We start from the raw sequence: 20,994 nt of genomic DNA on the forward strand, positions 1-20,994 counted from the left end.
ATAACTTGCTTTACGTTTAACAGCGTGTTTACTAATTGATACAGCTGGCATATGTCTTCCACTGAACATACCACAAGTTGTAATTTCCAAATTGTTTTTGTGTCTCGACGATTTAATTTCTGTTGATTTAAAGAAATTTCATCATTTTTACCAAACTATACGAGCCACAATGTGCTAGATGGAAAGGTTTTCCATATAAAATTTACATAAGACTAGACAAAAAAAGTTAATACAAATTTAGTACAATGGAACATCAGCAACAAGTGGTTCAAAGGCTACAGCGTATCTTCGAGGTTTTTCTTCAGGAAAATTTTGCTACCACAAACAATGTTTACTTTGAAAAGCTCATAACTCATTTATCGGAAAAAGGTAATGAATTGAAAACGCAAAGCCAATGGTTTCACTAATGCTTTACATTTTCAGAGAATCTATTTGTACTGCAGTCTCCTTTTGCTGTTGAATGGGTTGACAAATGCATGACAGCCTTGACCGAAGATTTCGGCAAGATTAACCCTAAGGTTACCTCTTTCATGTTGTATTTTTGCAGTTTGTTGGTTCAAAATGAGTGGGTTATGTTGATGGTGCGGGAAAGACATTTAATGGACAGGTAGGCATTAAACACTATCGTATTATTCTCAAATTTTCCATATCCTTCTTTCGCAGAGTACTGTTCCTCATAAAAACAAGCCGCCATCGCTTTAGTCCATCCATTAAACTTGGTTGCATACGCCTCATGTCTGCCGTCTCACGTTATAGCCTTGGCATGGCCTACATTGGTGGCAAAAAGTGTTGGGATTATTTAATTGAGCTATGCAATCGCGATCATACTCTGTATGTGGTGAGAGAGGCACGCCAACTACTGTATGAACTGCTCTATAGATTCTCGGTAAAGGCCAAAGATGAGAATGTCGTTTTGGAAATACTAAACGACATTATAAAACCCCTTCGGGATAATGTTTTCAAGGAAGGCCATGAGAGTATTATGATCAATGTCGATGATTCGGAATTCCAACGCAAAATGTCTTCAACATTGGATTTGCTTTCGTATCTGTTTGAGCAAACACTGGAGTCGGAAGAAAAAGCCAATATTGCACATCTTTGTCAGTCATATCACAATTTGGGCCGCAATATTTGGAAATTGACTGAAATGACACAGAATTCCGCATTCCTGCACAAAATAATGCACGCCTTGGCTAGCCTACATTTTGCCATTTTGGTACAGGATGAGTGGCACGAAGGGCAAATAGCACCAGAGAAATTCAGTCGTTTTGGTTTGCACTTCTACAACTCATTGAAATTTTGTTTAATTCGCCATCAGCTGTTGAACTTTATTAAATTGGTCGAACTCTATCATGTGCTGTGGAAAAAGCTGGGAAAACGTGCCCCTCCAGAGATACTGATTGAAAACAGTAGCGTCAAGTTTGAGAATCAGCTGATTACATTGCAATTGTTGCCGGTTTTATTTATATTGCGGTCGCAAAGTCTGAGTGAGGAAGAGCTTTTCGAAAATTATCTCATGAAATTGTTGGAAATATCGTGTGAGCATACCATGCGCATATGTTACATATTCCGTGATACCATTATACCATCGGAAAACACCGCATTGGAGGTTGTGGCTGATTTGGCTTACAAAGCCATTCATGGAGTTTTGTCTATGCAAAATATTTTAGAAAGAGAACAAGCGATTTTGGTATTTCAAGCTATGATATATGCCTTAAAGGAATTCATCTCCGATGCGGATTGTGAACGTAGCAGTAATCTGCCCAAAAGTTGTAAAGGTTGGATAGGCAAAGAGTTTATGACTAGCATACCCAATGTTCTTAATGCCATTCTTACCGGGTTGCATACGTTAATCAAACGCTATCACATCTCATGGAAGGAGAGCATAGAAACCACTTGTGTGGTCAACACAGTTGCCGTCATATTGGAGAATCCAAATTTAACAGAAGCGGTAAGAACACTTCCCTTACTTGTGATGATTTTTTTCTAATTGATTTATAAACAATTTTTAGTCTACAGTCCAAGCTTTAAAATTGGTTCAACTCTCAATAGAACATTTCCTATCGCCCAACATGGCTCTATTGGTGGACAACCTGCAGGGATCTGGCTTAGTATGTTTGGGTCCAATTATAGTAAAACGATATCATGATCCCGCTTGGGAAGTGAGAGACAGCACCTTAGAATTGACCACATCAATAGCAAAAATATCAAGAATAAGTAAGTAACAAATATTTTTGTTGTTGGTGTTGTAACAGTCTGTTGTGTCTTCGCCCTCAATTTGCTTGCTGAAACTTGGATTGAGTGCGTCCAAAGTAATCTGGCAGTTTGACGTGTAGACACATGCATGAATTCAAAGCTAGAGGACAAAGTGGGCCTGTAGGTGAGAATAGCGGGGTAAGGGGAAATAAAAGGGCAGACAATTTGGCTACTGGAGCGGTCCGAGTTTAGAGCATGGGCAACGAACGCTCATCCAGAGCTCTGGAGCAATTAAACAGTCAGTGGGACAACGAAAATCCAATTGTTATACTTAAGGGAGGTAAGAAAGAGGTCAGTATGGTTATCGGTATCATAGCGGGACACGAGCGCATGTATGCAGAATAGATTCGGCAAGCTATGGCGTATGCAGAGGAAGGACGAAGAGACGTTGTAGCATTTTCTATGTCATTGCGCGGCTTTCACAGCCGACAAACTCAGGCGTGGAGTTGGGGACAAATATGTGTTTTGTAAGTATGTGGTTTATACTTCCTCGAGGTTGCTTGGTGGAACTTATGAGTGGAGGACAATAAGCACGGAATTCTTGATTTAGAGTTCTTAAAGATTGCTTTTGAGTATTTAAAGCGTCATAGTATATAAAAAGTCATAGGTGTATGGCGATAGTGGTATGGGCGGACCCGCACCCTCCTTTTCAAACTAAACTAGTCGAGTAGAATTGGCTTGGCATAGCCATCATACCCATCATAGGTTATTAGTTGTTGTTGTAGTAGTGTGATGTACTACTCTGGTATGCCGAGGCAGGCAAACTTCTCAGGTGCAATGTGTGGCGGTCGATATCCAAGAACTGCGTTCCCTCGGTAGTTGTTCACCGCTACTGTATCAGCGTGATTGCAAAATGAAATGCTGCGTTAGCATTTTAGTACATACTGTCTAGATTGCATGTAATTGTGCCTTCGTTTGCTTTGGATGCTCGTCTCTTGATGTGTATGTAGGGCAATATTTTGACAATTCTTAATGTTATTCCATAGCGAGTGGCTGAGCTGGTGAGTCCACGCCGACCGGCCAATTGCTTTGTATGTAGTCAAGAAGGTTTTTTTTGTCAGCATCCGAAGTGCTGCCGGCAAGCAACCTGAGGACCATGTTTCTACATCTGACCTTGGCTCAGATTGCAGTCGAAATGGATACGCCATCGACAAATTGCAAATTGGTGATCGAAATGGATACGCCATCGACTTTAAAATTCAGTTTCCGATGTAGTGTACAAAGTGGCAGAAATTTTGAAATTTCTTGGGTTCAAAAGCTTTTTGACAATTCAACCACAACATACCAATACCTGCACCAAGTTACATTACTTCAAGTCTTTTAGACATAAAACCATACTCCTCTCCACCAAAGCCATCCCATCTGGATAGAATGCCATACATCGTGATGTACGTTGAAGTCCCCTAGTACCAAGCGATTATAATCGGACAGCAGGCGACAGATGGCAAGCTTAATACAAGGGGCACAACTACCCATCGACGGTATGTACACGTTCTATAGTTTTATCTAGGCAGTTATAAACTCTGGCACGATCGTCCAATACTGAACGGAGGGGTGTGTTATGAAAGCCATTCCTCCACCTCCGTATCGTGCGCCATCCCTACACAGCTGTAGCCGTGACTACCGTTCAAGACGCAGGTTTTGGTAAACTTCTCATTGTGATTTATGAAAACTACAATTTTGCTATCTTTGCTCCCGGAACAATGCAGACCCACCACCAACGGTTTTCGGGGTGAGGCTCTACCGCTGCAAATATTGCTGCACGAGTGAAGACGTAGGACTCACATAGTCTTAAATTTTTTTATTGTTTAAGATTACACTTTTTTGTATTTATATGCATATATTAACTCTAATTTTTTTATTTACTGTCTAAATTTAATTCAAAGCCACTAAAGTTCCATAAAGTTTATTCTTCCGCGCCACTTAAACTGTCATCATCATCATCATCGTCGTCATCGTAATCCTCATCTGAATCGAAACCATCAAAGTTATCATCATCTTTGAGCTTCAGCTGTTCTATCTTTAAAAGCAGTTCATCTCTTGTGTGAGGTACTCTTGATTTAACTTTCGGCATTTTAACAGCCTCTGTATCATGATCTTCTCCTTCGCCAGCAACTGGATCGGTACCATTTTCGTTGTCTTCGTCTTTCTCCAATTCATCATCTTGTGTCTTTTTACCTTTGTCCATGTAACGTAAGAATGCCCTGCGTTTACGTTCTGGAAATGATTTGATCAATCTTTCCATTTCAACTTTTAATTTCAACTCTTCTTCAGGTGTTGGTTTAGCTGGCTCGATTTCAACTTCATCGGCACTCTTTAGGCATTTGGCACAGACACGTGCTTCCAGAGCACATTCACGGCAAAGTACGTGATAGGCCTTACGTATTTTCTTTTGTAGACATTTTGTGCAAGTTTTTGGTTGTGTTAGAGGCTTATATTTCTTATATTTGATTTTCCATTCTATAACACCCTTACAATGCTGGCACACCTCGGAAATGTGCAGTGAGTTGAGTCGTTGCTGCATTGGAGTCTTGTCATGTAAGTCATTCTTGAACACTGTGCGATTTTTATGTTTTTGAGCACGCGTTCTTGATGCATTACCACGTTGTGTACTCATGTTTGGATTAAGTTAGTTTTTCTTTTAGGAATATTAAAATATTAACAATTAATAATTTAGAATTTGTGGGAAAAACGTGTTGCTGCTGTTTGTATCAAAACAAAACAACAAATTTGACAACTGACAGCAGAAACGTCATTCAATGCGTGTAATGCCAACTTTGCTGAAAACAAAACCCGCTTATTTCAAAACATTTCGATAATCATTGCACGTCTATTGTGAATGACTAATAATGCGCATAAATATTTTGTAATTGAAACTTTTTCATAAAATGCTTTAATCTCAATAGCTTTTTTTTGAAAATTATTATCTAACATAAGTGAAAACAAATATCTGCAGACAAAAAGAGTTATAACCAGCCGTTTCAGCCATATGCAGGGCTAAAACGACCAGACATGACGGTTTTACGTAATTTTGACGATTTTTTGGTCAAAATTTGCATTTGCTCAAATTCAAATTGAATTAAAAAAATTTTAACCATTCCAATATGCCGAATTTTTGTAAGAGAAAAAAATGTTTACTGACATTTGTAAACATTCACAATAGGTAGATTTTGACCAGGTAGTGTACCGTAAACAGCTGAGTAAAATTTTTTCTCGCCATGCGCACTATCTGTCAATGAGTTTTATGTGTGTGTGTTATAGTTAAGAACAATTACACACACAAATAACAAAAACAGGCGCGAACTTGAAGCATACACGAAATCAGAGTTGCACTTGTCACTGATTTTGACGATAATGCACTCATAATGTTGTTGTTGGGTAACTGCCACTACATGTAAATGAATATATCTTGGATTTTAACAATCTTAATGATGTTAATTTGGCCTATCCACTTTATGTTTTTGTAAGTGACTTAACCTTCTATGAATCTTGGCCATCATTTAATACCTCCATTTGCCAACCTGTCAAAACAATATGAGGAAAAAGTGCAAATATTTGTAAAATGTACAACTAAAATTTGCAAAACATTTGTGGGCATAGCAGTCAAATAAAACTTGTTAACATTTGTATTAATATTTGTTTTTAATTTTATTATACCATTCACAATAAATGTATTTCTGCAAATGGCCACACTTATCCTGACAACAGATGTTCTACATAAGCCTGCACTAGTAATTTATACAGAACTTCGTTGTCCTGGATAGATGTCATTTTCACACAAATTGCTTTGTACTGCTCTATATAGTACTATAATAAGACACAGCTATTATAAACCTAATAACCAGAGATGTGCACATGAGAGATACTCACAGCGCCTCAGTGTATAACACACTGCTACAACAACAACAACCTTATATTTGGTAGTGTTCGAACGAATTTTCGCCTAGATTATCTTTTCCTCTCCGGGTGAAAATAGGATACTTAATTTTTAATACCCAAAGGGGAAACGGAGAGCCCCCTTATCACAGTTTTCAAAAACTCTACAAAGATGGGTGCACCAATTGAAACAATTTTTTTTGTGTTAAGGGGCAGCACCTCAACAACCAGGCTGACATGTAGACCAATTAGGACAATATGGGTCTCAAATGAAAGGTATTGAAAGAAAGAGTACGAACTTTATATAAAGGTTTGACGACAGTGTTTGGGGGCTTCCCCAGCCCGAAAGAACTCTCGGACAAAAAGTCTCAAATGAAAAACATTTGGATGTAGACCACAATTCTGATGTAAAAATTCGGCGCCAAGTGTTTGAGAAGCTGCCCCACTTTATGAGAAACCCAAATTGACGTAGAAACCGAAGGGGGCAATATGGGACTCAAGCGAAAGGTATTTGGAATTAGAGTACAAATCTTAAATCCAAATTTGACGAAAAGTATCTGGGGCCATTTCCGGTCAATGAATGCTCCTCCTTCTCAAATCTGTGGCTGCGACATCAACAACAGGCTAACCGGAACGATATGGGGGTCCTATGAAGGAATTTTTAGAGTACAATATCTACTATCTACTACAACTATCCAATGGACATTCAAGAGTCTGAAGGCCGCCCAGCGGCGGGTAGGCCGTTAGAGACAATATGGGACTCATATGATATGCCTTTGGAAGATTTTCCTTTTAAAGATTTATTAAATTTTGTTCACCATTCTAGGAAAATTAAATATTTGTGAAAGAAAGTCCCTGAAGTTTATTTATTTATAAGATTTTATGAATAACTCTTTCTCTCTCTCTCCCTCTTTCTTTCAGAATTTCCGGCTTTCCAACAGTTCCTATATGACTATAAAATGTGCCCCATCATCTTGCAAATGGCTAAAAATGATCAGGAGGCCTATGTAAGAGCCTCAGCTTTAAAATGTCTCTCAAAAATGGTGATGATCAATGTTATATGGGATAATGTTTTAATCAACAGCGATTTAATTGTAAGTTTAAGTTTGAATATCCATGACTCCTGCGGAAGCAGCCAAAGTAAAACCCTCTTTCTTGTTTATTAAACTTCATCCGCGCAGGAACATTTATTCCATACGTTATTCCATGAAAGCGAAGGCATTGTAAGGAAAGAGGCCATTCAAACCTTGGCAGTTATTTACGAGCATCGAAAAATACCCACACAATATACGGACACCTTATACTCAACCCTGGCCCACTGTGTAATCTCAGATCTTCACTGGGAGGTCAAAGTGGAAGCGTTGCGATTTTGGGAGTTGGAATTCAAAAAACAATTCACCAATCAAGGCATGATTGATGGTACATTTCCCACCGTAACCTTCTCCAAGGAGCACAAGAAAATTGTCACTCTCAATGAGAAGGAAATCAAGCTGAGAATAATGAAAGTTTTCCATGAACTTTCACAGCGTGGTTGTTTGGGGGTTATACTCAAATGCCTGAGAGAGGACTGCGATTTGGAAGTTTTAAAGACTGCTGTGTGCATGGTGCACAATCTGTTGGAACAATTGAAGAAATATAATTTTGAATCAATAGTGGACGATATGAAGGAGTCATCATCTATACCCAGTAGTGCCAGTAGCAGCAGTAGTTCCAGTAATACAAGTAACCCCAGTACTCCCCTCTCAACTTCACTAGATGCATCCGTTAACAACATAATGAACAACAATCCTTTTATGTTTACCGAGGAAGGTCCCATGTCTGGCAGTGATGCCCTAAACGCAACAACGCAATCTCCTTCGCATTCCCCCACAGCGTCATCACTTGCAGCCAAACAAGATGAGGCCATAGATTATATATTAGAGTCTCAAGATATAAACATATTGGTAGCCCAATATGAACAAAAACTACTTTTGATAAATGACCATGGGTCGGAACCATTGCCTCCCATAGATTCGAATTTGTATAAGACCTATACATCGGTGAACATCAAAGAATTTATGCAAAGCATAAAAGCCTTAGATTTAAAGAAGCTGCTGAAAAATCACAATGATTGGTTGTTGGGTTCGGAGAGCTTCATATCCCTATTAGATGATATTATTGTAGCCATTAAATGTGCGGATGATTCATTATTTGCCGATTGTTATTAACAAGTTGTGGAAAAGTCCCAAATTAGTAAATAAATTGTGGAGATGCATTGTCATACACAAGTTTATATACATATATAAAGTATATACCTCAAAATAAAGAAAAATTTTATTTTTTTATAGTAAACAAATTCTTGCTTGAAAATGATTGTACATTCCAAAATTTTCGCACTTACTGTGGACATTCTATTAAGGAGACACCGTTCTGCATAGCTTTCCATTCTATAGGGAGTCCGATTCCTTTAAATGGCTGAAGTAAGCGCCAAGATCGTTAATGAAGACTGAGCCTACCTCAGATGTCATCTACTTGGCAACTTGTTGTTTTTGTTATCTCAGGATTCTGTTAAATATCCAGATCTAGAACTCTAAAATTTGGATGGGGTGTAGGACAAGTAATAAGTCGAGTAAAACTATTACGGACCTCGTTTTGGAAGCGTTATGGAAGCTGTTTGGATGTTCGAATTGGTACTCCTTCCAGGAACCGCAAGCTGGGGTTTTTCAGGGGACATTTGCTCGATGGAATAGAGTAACTGCTTTCTTCGTAGGCGAAAACCCCGAACGTGATGCTTTAACAGAAACTGGACTGGTGAAGAAACGTCAAGAAAGGGTTGATCTCTGGAGCAAGGAGTGGTGCCCTAAAGAAGGCACTGAATGTCATTCACGATCTTAGGCATTTACACCTATAGGATGGGTGTGTAGTTATGAAAAACGCCCTAAGATTGAGGAGATCGGTTAACTGACGCTCCCCAAACTTTAGGCATTCTTTTGTTCTGGTGGGAGGTACAGATGCGGCGTGGCGTCATCCTTATTTTTTTAATTCAATCAATTAAAATATTAATTAAATTTTTAATCATTTTTTTTTAATTGAATCAATTAGAAAATAAATTGAAATTCGTTATTGAAGCAGTTTTAATTAACAAATTAATTGAATCAATTAATTTCGGGATTGGAACCGATCTTTTTTTTCTGTGTGGTGGGCAGGACGTCGTTTTCTCAAAAAGGGATCACCTGGCTGGGAGATCCGCCCTTCCCTAGAACTTTTGTATGCATGGGTGGGTTTAAGTTGGATGGGGGCACCGGGGCAGGAGTCTTCATTTAATTCTTGGAAGCAGGAAATCATATAGTCTTTGGACAGCTGCAGCGCCTTTCAGGCGAAGGTTTTTGTGGTCCTTAAGGCACTGCAAATGATGCAGGTGCTGCAGCTGAAGCCCGATCAGACAGTGACGACATAAGTGGATAGTCAGATGGCACTGAAGACTTTGGCTTCGAGTCATGTGTGTTCGAGACTGGTAAGAAGGTGAGAAGAGGCCGCCAGGCTCTGCTGGGTGCCCCGTCATTAAGGGTTGGCAGGGAACGAAGCGGCAGACAAGCTTGCCGGGAATGAATCGCTGCTTGAACCATCCCAGAATGCAAACTTGCATCCTTCGGACAGCTAAGTGGAGTCCTGTCTGGTCACTACAACGACGGGTTTTTGAGGTCGCGCTGGACACAGGCAGAGGCAGACTTTTACATGGCGTGCTATGACGAAGAGGAATTAAAGGCGGTGGAGACTTATTTGTGCCATTGTCCCGTCATTGCGAAGAAAAGACACAGCATAATTGGTGTCTATCTATTTACGTGTCCGGATTCTCTCCAGCCACTTAGTTCTCTTTTCATTTTGGAGTTCTGTAGAAGCCCGAATTGGCTGAATGGACCATATTTACTCACACCGGTAAAAAATTTTTCCCGGCCGCCTTGTTCCCATTTTTGTCTGGTGCGTTGATTCTTTTTTTTTGGAAAATATTCACTTTACAGGGCGCACCACCGATTTCGAAAACGAATTTGAAATTCGGTTTTGGGACAAAGGCTCCTGTTCCCCCTCAGCGTCTAACTTTTTTGAAAATCATACCATAAATTTAGATTTGGCAGCCCAAAAAATTTATCGAAATGCTGAGGTGATCAACTTTAGGGGACTGCCAAGTGGCGCCCGAACCACATAGGTCTTTGAAATGCAATTAAAAATATATTGCAATAAACCAAAGAGCAATGAATCGTAGCAATTGAGAACAAAATGTTGTCGACTATTCGACGTCAAAATCGATTATTTGACTTTTTACTCAGTGAAAATTGACTTCGACTTTAATAATCGAATAATCGCCTGGTTCGCTCACACACCAGAGATGACAATTTTGATACTTTGGTACTTTTTTGATACTTATTAGACATTGCAGGAGAGCAAAAATTTTTCATTATGTTTTTGAAGACTCAAGAAGACTCAATTTTTTAAACGGCTTTTGAAATAACATTCAGCATTGGCAATAATCCATATTTTATTCCTAAAGTATTTCCATAATATCATTAATTATATAAACCTAGAAATTCCATCAGAGCATAGATAACTTCAGAGAAGTATTAAGGAACAGGGACAAAGATGAAGTTAACAAAGAGGTAACGGCATTTCCCAATGACTAGAACAAGTATAAACGTGTATATACCCAAGAGCATGGATTTTCGGCGGATCTTATACTGATACTTAATTAGGGGATTGGTTTAGATCTCTGTGAGCCATACTCGGCACATTAATTGAAACTGAATGGCTAAGTTTTTTAGATGAATTCCCATTGCCATGCACTTGGACTGCATTTGTTTTAGTAATGCCGCATAGGGACCACACAGGGTACCTTTTGGCTACAAAAAGTACCTTTTAAACATGTTTTTAATACCATTTCACAAATCTCATTTATCATCCCTGTCGTACACACACACACACAGAGTGAGGGCAAGTCTGACGTGCTCTCAGTTTCCAGTCAGTTTCAGTCCGTTGTCTCGTAGTGTGTTTTGTGTTTTTTCAATTTTTCCAACTTAATGGAAATTAAAAATTAAGTTATTAACATTAAGTGAAAAGAATCCTTTAAATTAAACAAAACGCGCTGTGTAATGTCTTAGAGGAATATAATTTGGAAAATTGCATGTGAAAAGTATCCCCAATATTGTCTGATTTGTGTAAATAAAAGAGCAGGGGTTCCCTTTCCGTGTGTATGTGTGTTTATTTATTTGTGCACTCTGTAACCACAGTAGTCCTCGAGAAACAACACCCGACAGTAGTAGCAGTAGAAGAAGAGAGTGTGGTGTCCTTTTTGTAATTTTAAGGGAGTGCGTGGAGGAAAAGCGAAAATTGCATTTCATATGAAAAGTGAAAGAAGGAAAAATCGTCCAATGTCCGTTGTCTCGTAGTGTGTAAAATATAGTATGTATGTATAAATAAATGTTTGAATGTTTGCTGCTGGTGCGTGTCGCGAGTGTGTGCGTCGTGAGTTGTGTTGCCGAATGTACGGAGTATGAATAAGAAAAAATACAACAAGCAATGGAAAAGGTGGAAAATACAAAATAGCAATAACAACAACAACAACACCAAGAAGTGAAAAGTTGAAAAAGTGTGTGGGGTGCTTTTGCTGCCGCCCCAGAGCTGCCGCTTTCCAAGACGACATACCCGAGTCTTATTAAAGAAAAAGAAGAAGAGAAGGAGTAACACAAGAGCACAAAAACAACCTCTTCAAGATTGTGAGGCAGAGCGGAAAAGCCTGCCAAAGAGGAATTACAACAGCCAAACCTTAAATATTAGTGCTATTTTTTTTTTGCTCAAAGAATTTCATTTTTATTGAAAGTTGAAAAGGTGGAGCTCGGCTAAAAAAAAAATTGTGAATTTTCAAAAACGAAACCGCAGTTTTATGGAATATCCTACAAAATGAGTTCGAGTTGTGAAAGGTGTGTATATATATCATCCAGGCTTAATGTCTATCCTGTCTCCACTATTGCCTTCTAGTCTTACCCCCTCTATGTGAAAAGGTCTATGTATCGAACAACCAAACGACCGGTCTATGTAATGGGGCTTTAGTTTGTTGTTGTCGTTTTAGCTAATTGTATCATGTTGTTTTTTTTTCTTTACTTTTTTTGCTCTTGTCTTATTCATTGCTACTTTAATTAATAAGTTTATGTTTATGTGGGCCACAAAGACGTGGGTCGCCAACGTATAATGATGTTGTTTTCTTTGTATTTGTAAACCAGACAAGACTCCAATAGAGAAGTTTTATACCATGCCCTCTTTCAGCCTCAGCTCCAACCATAGCCAAACAGTAACTGGTAATTAATTTACACTTTTGTTCATTGTTTTGCTTTGCTCACTTTTTTCTGTATTTATATTAAGGTCATTTGTTGTAATATGCAATAATTTGCAGAAAAAGCAACAACAACAACCAGGTCTAATGGCAATTCATTCAAGCAATGAGAAGAGTTTGCATAATTTTGTCATTTATTTGTGGTCATTCAAAGCAACTACCCATTTTTTTTCTTTCTGCTCGACTATTGTCAGGGATGATAAATGGTAACAAATTGTGTGTGGAAAAAGTACTTTGATAAAAGGCAAAGTACTATTTTCTAGTTTTAAATGATTAGAGTTTTGGTAGTTCAAAAGGAGTAGGTAAGGTTGAAAAGCGGGTGCGGATATTAAACCGCCCTTTGGAGTAACCTAGCAAGAAAATAATTCCTGTCATTACTAAACCCTTCACCGAAGACTAAACCCCACTGTAAGGGGGCTAATCTTAAGGAGGGGATCTTAAATTATTCTGGTAGGGGCTAAGAACCGCGCCCCCACACTCAAAGCCTTTTCTATGCTTCTTGCTTCCATATATACGGGTCTCTCGATTTGACTGATTGAATCTTTAGACGGCTCAATTAATATCCGATTCGGCCAAAATTTTGCACATGCTAAGTATGATCCATATCGATCCATAATCGGATATCTTATATATAAAATTGAATTTGTGTTTGTTTGTTCCGCATGGACTCAAAAACGACTGAACCGAATACCTTGAAATTTTCACAGATTGTGTAGGTTGGTCTGGAAGGAGACATAGGCTATATAATTATTTGATATCGGACGGGGGGCGGACCCTCCCCCTTACCCCAAAAGTACTACCCAAAAATAAAAGTGGACCCATCGGGACAATATGGGACTCAAATGAAAGGTATTCTGGAGTAGAGTACGAATTTCATATAAAAAATTGGGTCTAAGTAACTGTGGGGGCTGCCCCAACCCCAAAACCCCCTAAAATAGGTTTTTTGGACGATCATGACAATATGGGACTCAAATGAAAGGTATTCGAAGTAGATTGAGAATATGGTCAGGAAAAAGAAATAGGTTTTATAGTTTGTTGATTTCGTAAGGGGGCGGACCCTCCTCCTTTACCCAAAAACACCAACCAAAATCAAAAGTGTACCGATCAGGACAATATGGGTATCAAATGAAAGGTATTGGAAAATAGAATACGAATATGGTATAAAAATTTGGTCCAAGTACCCATCGGGCCGCCAACCCTAAAATTCCCTCAAACAGACACATTGGACGTTCATGTCAATATGGGCCTCAAATGAAAGGTATTCGGGAGTAGATTACGAATCTGAAATAGAAAGTCAGATCCAAGTATAGGGGTCCCCCTTCCCTCCAAAATCGTTTTAAATGGGCGTATGACACATCATGACTATATGAGACTCGGTTTTTTTGTTTGTTCCGTAGAATAAAAAAGGGCTGAATCGATTTTCTTAAAATGTTCACAGATTGTGTAAGTTTGTCTGAAAGGAAACATGGGCTATATAATTTTTTGATATTGGATGAAGGCGGTGCCTCCCCCTTACCCCAACAACGCCATCCAAAATCAAAAGTGGACCGATAGGCATAATATGGGTATCAAATGAAAGGTATTGGAGACTAGAAAGTGAATATCGTATTAAAATTTGTGTCCAAGTATCCATCGGACCTCCACAATCCAAAATCTCCTCTAAAGAGATATGTTCGACGTTCATGTAAATATGGGCCTCAAATGAAAAGTATTCGACAGTAGATTACAAATATGGCATGAAAAAATAGGTCCAAGTAATGGGAGGTCGCCCCACCCCCAAGTACCTCCAAATGGGCATATTAGCCGACCATGTTTATATGGGACTCAAATGAAAGGTATTTGGGAGTAGATTACGAATATGAAAAGTTTTAATTCAAGTCTAGGTGGCGCTTTTCTTTCCAAAAATAATTCAAATAGGTTGATTGACCCATTATGACAATATGGGACTCAAATGAAAGGTATTTGAGAGTAAAAAACGAATTTGATATCCAATTTTGGAGTCAAGTGTTTGGGGGTACGCCCTAAAGTGCCCCCTAAATTGAACTTAATTTCCGATTATGGCAATATGAAGCTCAAATCAACGGTATTTGGGAGTAAAGATCGAATTTGATACGATTTTCAGGGTAAAGTGCCGGTGGCCGCCCCAGCCCCAAAACACCCTCAAAACAAAACATGGTTTCTATTGTTTGGGTCGGGTGCCCAACGAAATGTGCTTGAGAGAAAAAACGAACTTGATATCCAATTAAAGAGCCATGTGTTTGGGAAACTGCCCCATTCAAAAACACCTCCTTATTACAATATATAAAAGCCATTTCATGGTTAAATTGATTGATTTTCGGAAAATTTATACTCATTTTCGGAACAAAGTCCCTGGGGTCCATCCCACCCTCAAACAGAATTTATTTACCGATGATGCCATAATGGGGCTCATATTATATGTATTTGAAAGTAGAGCATGAAGCGTATATTTACATTAAGGCCAAGTGTCTCTCTAAACCGGAAATATTTACTAATACGATAATGTGGGACCCAAAAGAAAGGTATTTGGCAGTGGAGTAAAATTTTATCCAGGAACCGTGAAGGGGCACATTTCCCACACGTTAATGAAAGCTTTTCGATTCAAGTTTAAACTCAATGATAAGGGATTTTTTTATAGCCGAGTCCGAATGCGGTGCCGCAGTGCGAAATCTCTTCGGGGAGAATTTTTTACATGGCCATGCATGGCAAACGTCGCCATCGTTGTGGGGATCACCACCGCTTTAAATTTTGTCCGATGTTGTTGCCAGGATTTGAACGCAGACGTTCAGCGTTATAGGCAGACATAGCCTACAGTGGCACGAAATCACATTCCGGGCGAATTGTCCCAACACTAAATAATATTGGGGTGTTAAAGAAGGCAGCGGAGCGGGCCCGATTCGGCTAGTAGCCCTATATAAACTGATTTCAAAGTTGGATTTGAAGTTCAATTCCCTTGCGTTTTCAGTAAATGAAACATTATCTTCCCCCTAGGAGACAGGTGCAACCGAAAATATATTGGAAGTTTTGCTGAAAACTACTTAAAAAATTTTTTTAAATGACGAATTTCTTCCAAATTTGTAAAAAATTAGAAAAAAATTACTTTTTCAAAGAAAATTCGACTAAATTTGATTATCGTTAAAAATTTAATAGAAATTTTAATTTTTTTTAGATTTCATTGCATGAACAATTTTGCTAAATTCGGAAAAGTTTCTGATTTTCACGAAAAAGTTGGTTTTTTATTAAAATATTCCTAATAAGTCGATTTTCATGCAAAATTTTGCCGATTTCACATATTTTCGTGATTTAGGTAGAGATTGGATTTTTTCGCAGATTTTTTTTAAATAAATTTAAAATTGTTGGTCAACATTTATTTTTTGTTAAATATTTCGTTCAATAGATTTTTAAAAATATATAAAGAAATATTTCTCAAAAATTTGTTTTTTCTAGAAAAATTTCTTAACATTCAACTTTCTAGAAATTTTTCTCAAAATTGGGTTTTTTTAGGATTTGCCTATTTAAATTAAATATTTTGTATTTCAATAACTTACCAACATTTCAATCTTATCATCCCTGGTTTCCTCCCCATTTACCCACCCAGTTGTTATTCTCTTCACTTTGTACACTCTTTCTGCAAATGTTGCATTTATGTCGTTGCCGTCGTCATCGCTGCCGCTTAGTCCAAAGGCCGATGTGGTTGTTATGCTAATAAATGCAATCAATGTTTGCTTCATTCTGAAAACATTTTTTCCTCGTTGGTTAAAGCTTCTGTCAGTTCCTTGTTCTCTCAGTTTCTCGCTCTCTGCCTTGCTTGTTCTCTCTGGAGGTTTTGCGAAATTCATAAAATACAATGCTCTCTCCAGTGAAATCGATTTTCCCCAATCCAATGAGCTCATACAATACAAACCGCACATAGATGTGTATGTGTGTATAAGGATATAAGACTATTGTGAATGAAAGAATGACATTAAATTAAATAAAAATATTTTTTTTTAAAGAAACAATATTTTCTTACTGCTTTTGTATGCCCATATCCCTTATAAAAATTATGCATAATTGTGCATAAGAGTGCTTACTTTTTGTCATCATTTTCTGTTTGCAGCTGCCTTCTTCTGCTCTCATTCTCTTACATATTGCCGCTCTCTTCTTTAAAACCACATTGTCTTTCTTTTATGCCAAAAATAAGTAGGGCGTAGGGCCGCCGCATCATTTTCGAATGAAAAAAAAAACATTTGTACTTGAACTTTTTGCAACATTTTGGGCCATTCCAAATATTCGAGTATTCATTATTGTCTCTGTCATAGGTGGCAGCCAACCCAATAACCTCCAAAAATTGTTGCACAGAGGTAACAAACAATTTGCAATAGCTGAAATCAGCTGATTGCCATTATTTTTGATTCTCGCTAGTGAAAGTTAATCAATGTGAAAAGATTTTTTTTTGCGAAATTGTACTTTCTGTATGCAATTAGTTTTAAACTTTGAATTAAAAGTACTATAAAATTTAAAGCCTATACAAGGATAATTCCTCAATGCAGTATTAAAGCTGTAAATAATTTCAATTTGTCCTGAATAAATGATATGAACACAAATAGTGAGGCTTAAGAAAAAAAAAAAAATACTTTAATCTCGGCCAAATTTTTTGGACCACGGCTAAATGTTCATATAGAGGATAAATGTGGTGGCCACCGTGGTGTAGAGGTTGACATGTCCGCTTATGGCATTAAACGTCTGGGTTCGAAACCTGACGAGACCATCAGACTATTTTTTCTGGAATGCTTAATTCCTTCTTATACTGACGACATTTGTGAGGTGCTTTGTCATGCGTAGAATCTTTCATTTGGGAAAGTTTACTCAAACTGGCCTTACCTTTGGGAAACGATACTAAAGCTAGCCTTTGCTTTGTGAAAGGGTTCTAACTAACTTTTCCTTTGGGAAAGAATGTAGAAAATACTATTCTTTTAGGAAAGAGTACAAAAAAATGCGAATTCCTTTGGGAAAGTATAAAAAACCTTTTCCTCTTCTTTTGGAAAGGATACAAAAAAAAATCAATTCCCTTGGGAAAAATGTAAAAAAACGTTTTCCTTTTGGGAAAAAATATAAAAAATGCTTTACGTGTACTAAGCAAATGCGTTCCGTTAGAAAGGGCACTAAAACAACCCCTAAAACAACTAAAATTACTCCTTCAACTAAACAACTAAAACTATCTATTCTTTGAGAAAGGGTACTGAAACTATAATTTCCTTTAAGAAAGGGTACTAAAACTACACCTTCCTTTTGAGGAAAGTTAATAAAACTAGCCTTTACTTTGAGAAAGGGTACTGCAAGTACCCCTTCCTTTAGGAAAGGGTACTAAAACTGCTCTCTCCTTTGGGAAAGGGTTCTACAATAATCCTTCCCTATAGGAAAGGGTAATAAAACTACACTTCCCTTTGGGAAAGGGTAATAAAACTACCATTTTCTTCGGGAAAGGGTACTTAAACTACCCCTTCCTTTGGGAAAGGTTACTACAACTACTCTTTCCTTTGGGAAAGAGTACTAAAACTACCCATTCCTATGGAAAAGGTTACTTAAATTACACTTTCCTTTGGAAAAGGGTATTAGAACTAAATTTTTCTTCGGGAAAGGATACTACTTTTAGTAGCCTTTCCTTTGGGAAAGGGTAAACAGCCCTTCCCTATGGTAAAGTCTAATAAAACTACCCTTCTCTTTAGGAAAGGGCAATAAAACTACCCTTTCTTAGGGAAATGGTACTAAATCTACCCCTTCCTTTGGCAAAGGTTACTAAAACTACACTTTCCTATGGGAAAGTGTACTAAAACTGATCATTCTTATGGGAATAAGGATACTTAAACTACCCATTCCTTTGGGAAAAGGGTATTAGAACTACATTTTTCTTTGGGAAGTTATACTAAAGTACTAAAACTACACTTTTCTTTGGGAAAGGGTAGTAAAACTACCCATTTAATAAGGAAAAGAGTACAAAAACTGCCATTTCCTTTGGAAAAGGGTACTAAAACTACGCTTCCCCTTAGGAAAAACTAATACTAAAACTACGATTCCCCTAAGGGTACTAAAACTAGAATGTCCTACCCTTTCCTTTCGGAAAGTGTACTTAAACTACCTTCCCTTTGGGAAAGGTTACCAAAACACACTTTTCCTTTGATAATGGGTACTAAAACCACCCTTCCTTTAGAAAAGGCCAATAAAACTATCCTTTCCTTACTGGAAAGCGTACTAAAACTACCGTTTACTTTGTGAAAGTGTACTAAACCTACACTTTTCTTTGTGCAAGGGTACTAAAACTACCCTTTCCTTTGTGAAATGGTATTAAACTTCCCTTTTCTTTGGGAAAGGTTATTAAATTATCCCTTGCTTTGTGAAAGGGTACTAAAACTATACTTTCCTTAGTGAAAGGGTATTAAACTTCCCTTTCCATTAGGAAAGTGTACTAAAACTACCCTTTCATTTGGGAAAGGCTATAAATCTAACCTTTTTCTTTGAGAAATAAAATAAAGTCGCCCTAAACTACCCTTTCCTTTGGAAAAAGGTGATAAAACAACCCTTTCCTTTGGGAATGGGTACTAAAGCTACACTTTCCGTTGGAAAAAGGCCCATTTCCTATAGAAAAAGGGACCCTTTCCTGTAGGAAAGGGTACTAAAACTACCCTTTTCTTTGGAAAAGGGTACCAAAACTATCCTTTCCTTTGGAAATGGTTACTTAAACTAATCTTTTCATTGGAAAAGGGTACTAAAATACTCTTTTTTTTGGAAAAGGGTATTTAAAGTACCCTTTCCTTTGGGAAAGGGTACTACAACTGCCCATTTTTTTGGGAAAGGGTACTACAACTACCCTTTTCTTTGGAAAAGGTGCTTAAACTACCCTTCCTTTGGGAAAGTGCACTAAAACTAACGTTTCCTTGGTGAAAGTGTACTACATAAACTAGTCTGCCTTCAAGAAATGGTTCTAAAATCACTCTTTTCTTTGGGCAAGTGTACTAAAGCAACGCTTTCCTTTGAGAAAGGGTAATAAAAGTACACTTTCCTTTTGAAAGTGGTACTAAAACTTCTCTTTTCTTTGGGAAAAGGTATTAAAATGACACTTTCCTATGAGAAAGGGTACTTAAACAACTCTCTCATTTGGGAAAGGGTACTAACACTACCTTTAATTTTTATTTTTTTTGGAAAAGGGTACTAAAATTGACGTTACCCAAAGGAAAGGGTAGTTTTTATGCCCTTTTCTAAAGGAACGTGTAGTTTTGGTACCCTTTCCCAGGGGAAATGGTAATTTCAATACCCTTTTTCCAAACTACTAAACTATTTGACTACTTCGTAGAGGTTACCATGTCCGCCTATGACGCTTTAAGCCTGGGTTCGAATCTTGGCGAGAGCATCAGACAAAAAATTAACAGCGGTGGTTTTCCCCTCCTCATCTTGGCGATATTTAGGGGGTACTGTACCACTTGGTATAGCAGCATTGTAAAAACTTCTCCCCCAAGAGCTGTCGCACTGCGGCGCGCCGTTCGGACTTGGCTATAAAAACAAGGTCCCTTATCATTGAGCTTAAACTTGAATCGGACAGCACTCATTGACATGTGAGAAGTTTTGCAAAAATTGCAATGGGAATAACGGTCGTACTTTTTTATACTCACCACCGTAGGATAGGGGGTATATTCATTTTGTCATTCCGTTTGCAACACATCGAAATATCAATTTCCGACCCTACAAAGTATATATATTTCGGATCGTCGTAAAATTCGAAGACGATTTTAAGATGTCCGTGTGTCCGTCTATCCGTCTTGTCGGTCCGTCTATTGTAATCACTCTACAGGCTTCAAAAATTGAGATATAGAGCTGAAATTTGGCACATATACCTCTTTTTGATGCACGCTCGTTACGTTCTTGAACGAGCCATATTTGGATATAGCTGCTATATAGACCGATTTTCTGATAAAGGGTCTAATGCCCATTAAAACTTAATTTTTCATCCGATTGAAATCTTAAACAGTGAGTAGTTTTAGGCCTCCCGACATCTGACCCAAATGTGGTTCAGGTGTTTAGATATAGCTGCCATATGGACCGATCTGCCGATAAAGGGTCTGAATCCCATAAAAGCTTTGCTTATTGCCCAATTTCGCTGAATATACATAGACCGATTTTCCGATAAAGGGTCTAATGCCCATACAAACTTCATTTTTCATTCGATAGAAATTTTAAACAGTCAGTAGTTTTAGGCCTCCCGACATCAGATCGGACTATATTTAGATATAGCTGCCATATAGACCGATATGTCCATAAAGGGTCTGAAGCCCATAAATGCTTTATTTATTGCCCAATTTCGCTGAAATTTGAAAAATTGGGTTTTTTTAAGCATCTAGACGTCTGACCTAAGTATGGTTCAGATCGGACTATATTTAGATATAGCTGCCATATAGACAGATCTCCCGATAAAGGGTCTGAAGCCCATAAAAGTTTTATTTTTTAACAGATTT

General features: G+C 37.9%; 3 protein-coding genes across 5 annotated transcripts in view; 2 read left to right on the forward strand and 1 right to left on the reverse strand.

Moving 5' to 3' along the window:
* Window positions 1-77: 77 nt before the first annotated feature.
* On the forward strand, window positions 78-8,461 carry LOC106086048 (uncharacterized). Its single transcript, XM_013250556.2, has 6 exons — window positions 78-369; window positions 424-607; window positions 664-1,951; window positions 2,013-2,217; window positions 7,054-7,226; window positions 7,314-8,461. Exons 1-6 carry the CDS (start codon window positions 246-248, stop codon window positions 8,337-8,339), a joined length of 3,000 nt encoding a protein of 999 aa, XP_013106010.2. The 5' UTR covers window positions 78-245; the 3' UTR covers window positions 8,340-8,461.
* On the reverse strand, window positions 4,043-4,971 carry LOC106086049 (uncharacterized protein C9orf85 homolog). Its single transcript, XM_013250557.2, has one exon. It carries the CDS (start codon window positions 4,871-4,873, stop codon window positions 4,163-4,165), a length of 711 nt encoding a protein of 236 aa, XP_013106011.1. The 5' UTR covers window positions 4,874-4,971; the 3' UTR covers window positions 4,043-4,162.
* Window positions 8,462-11,143: 2,682 nt separating the features above from the next.
* Window positions 11,144-20,994, forward strand: part of LOC106086047 (uncharacterized) — a 149,479-nt gene continuing 139,628 nt past the window's right edge. For 2 of the 3 annotated variants that reach the window (XR_009396898.1, XM_059361882.1), the window contains exon 1: window positions 11,144-12,080. Coding sequence is in view for 2 of the 3 variants with exons in the window: in XM_059361882.1 (XP_059217865.1) it covers window positions 12,061-12,080 (20 nt within the window). In the remaining variant the exon portion in view is untranslated. The remainder of the gene's footprint in view (window positions 12,081-20,994) is intronic. The other variant, XM_059361881.1, reaches the window with a different exon arrangement.

This window comes from Stomoxys calcitrans, chromosome 2 (assembly GCF_963082655.1).
Source record: "Stomoxys calcitrans chromosome 2, idStoCalc2.1, whole genome shotgun sequence".
Classification (NCBI taxonomy): Eukaryota; Metazoa; Arthropoda; class Insecta; order Diptera; family Muscidae; genus Stomoxys; species Stomoxys calcitrans.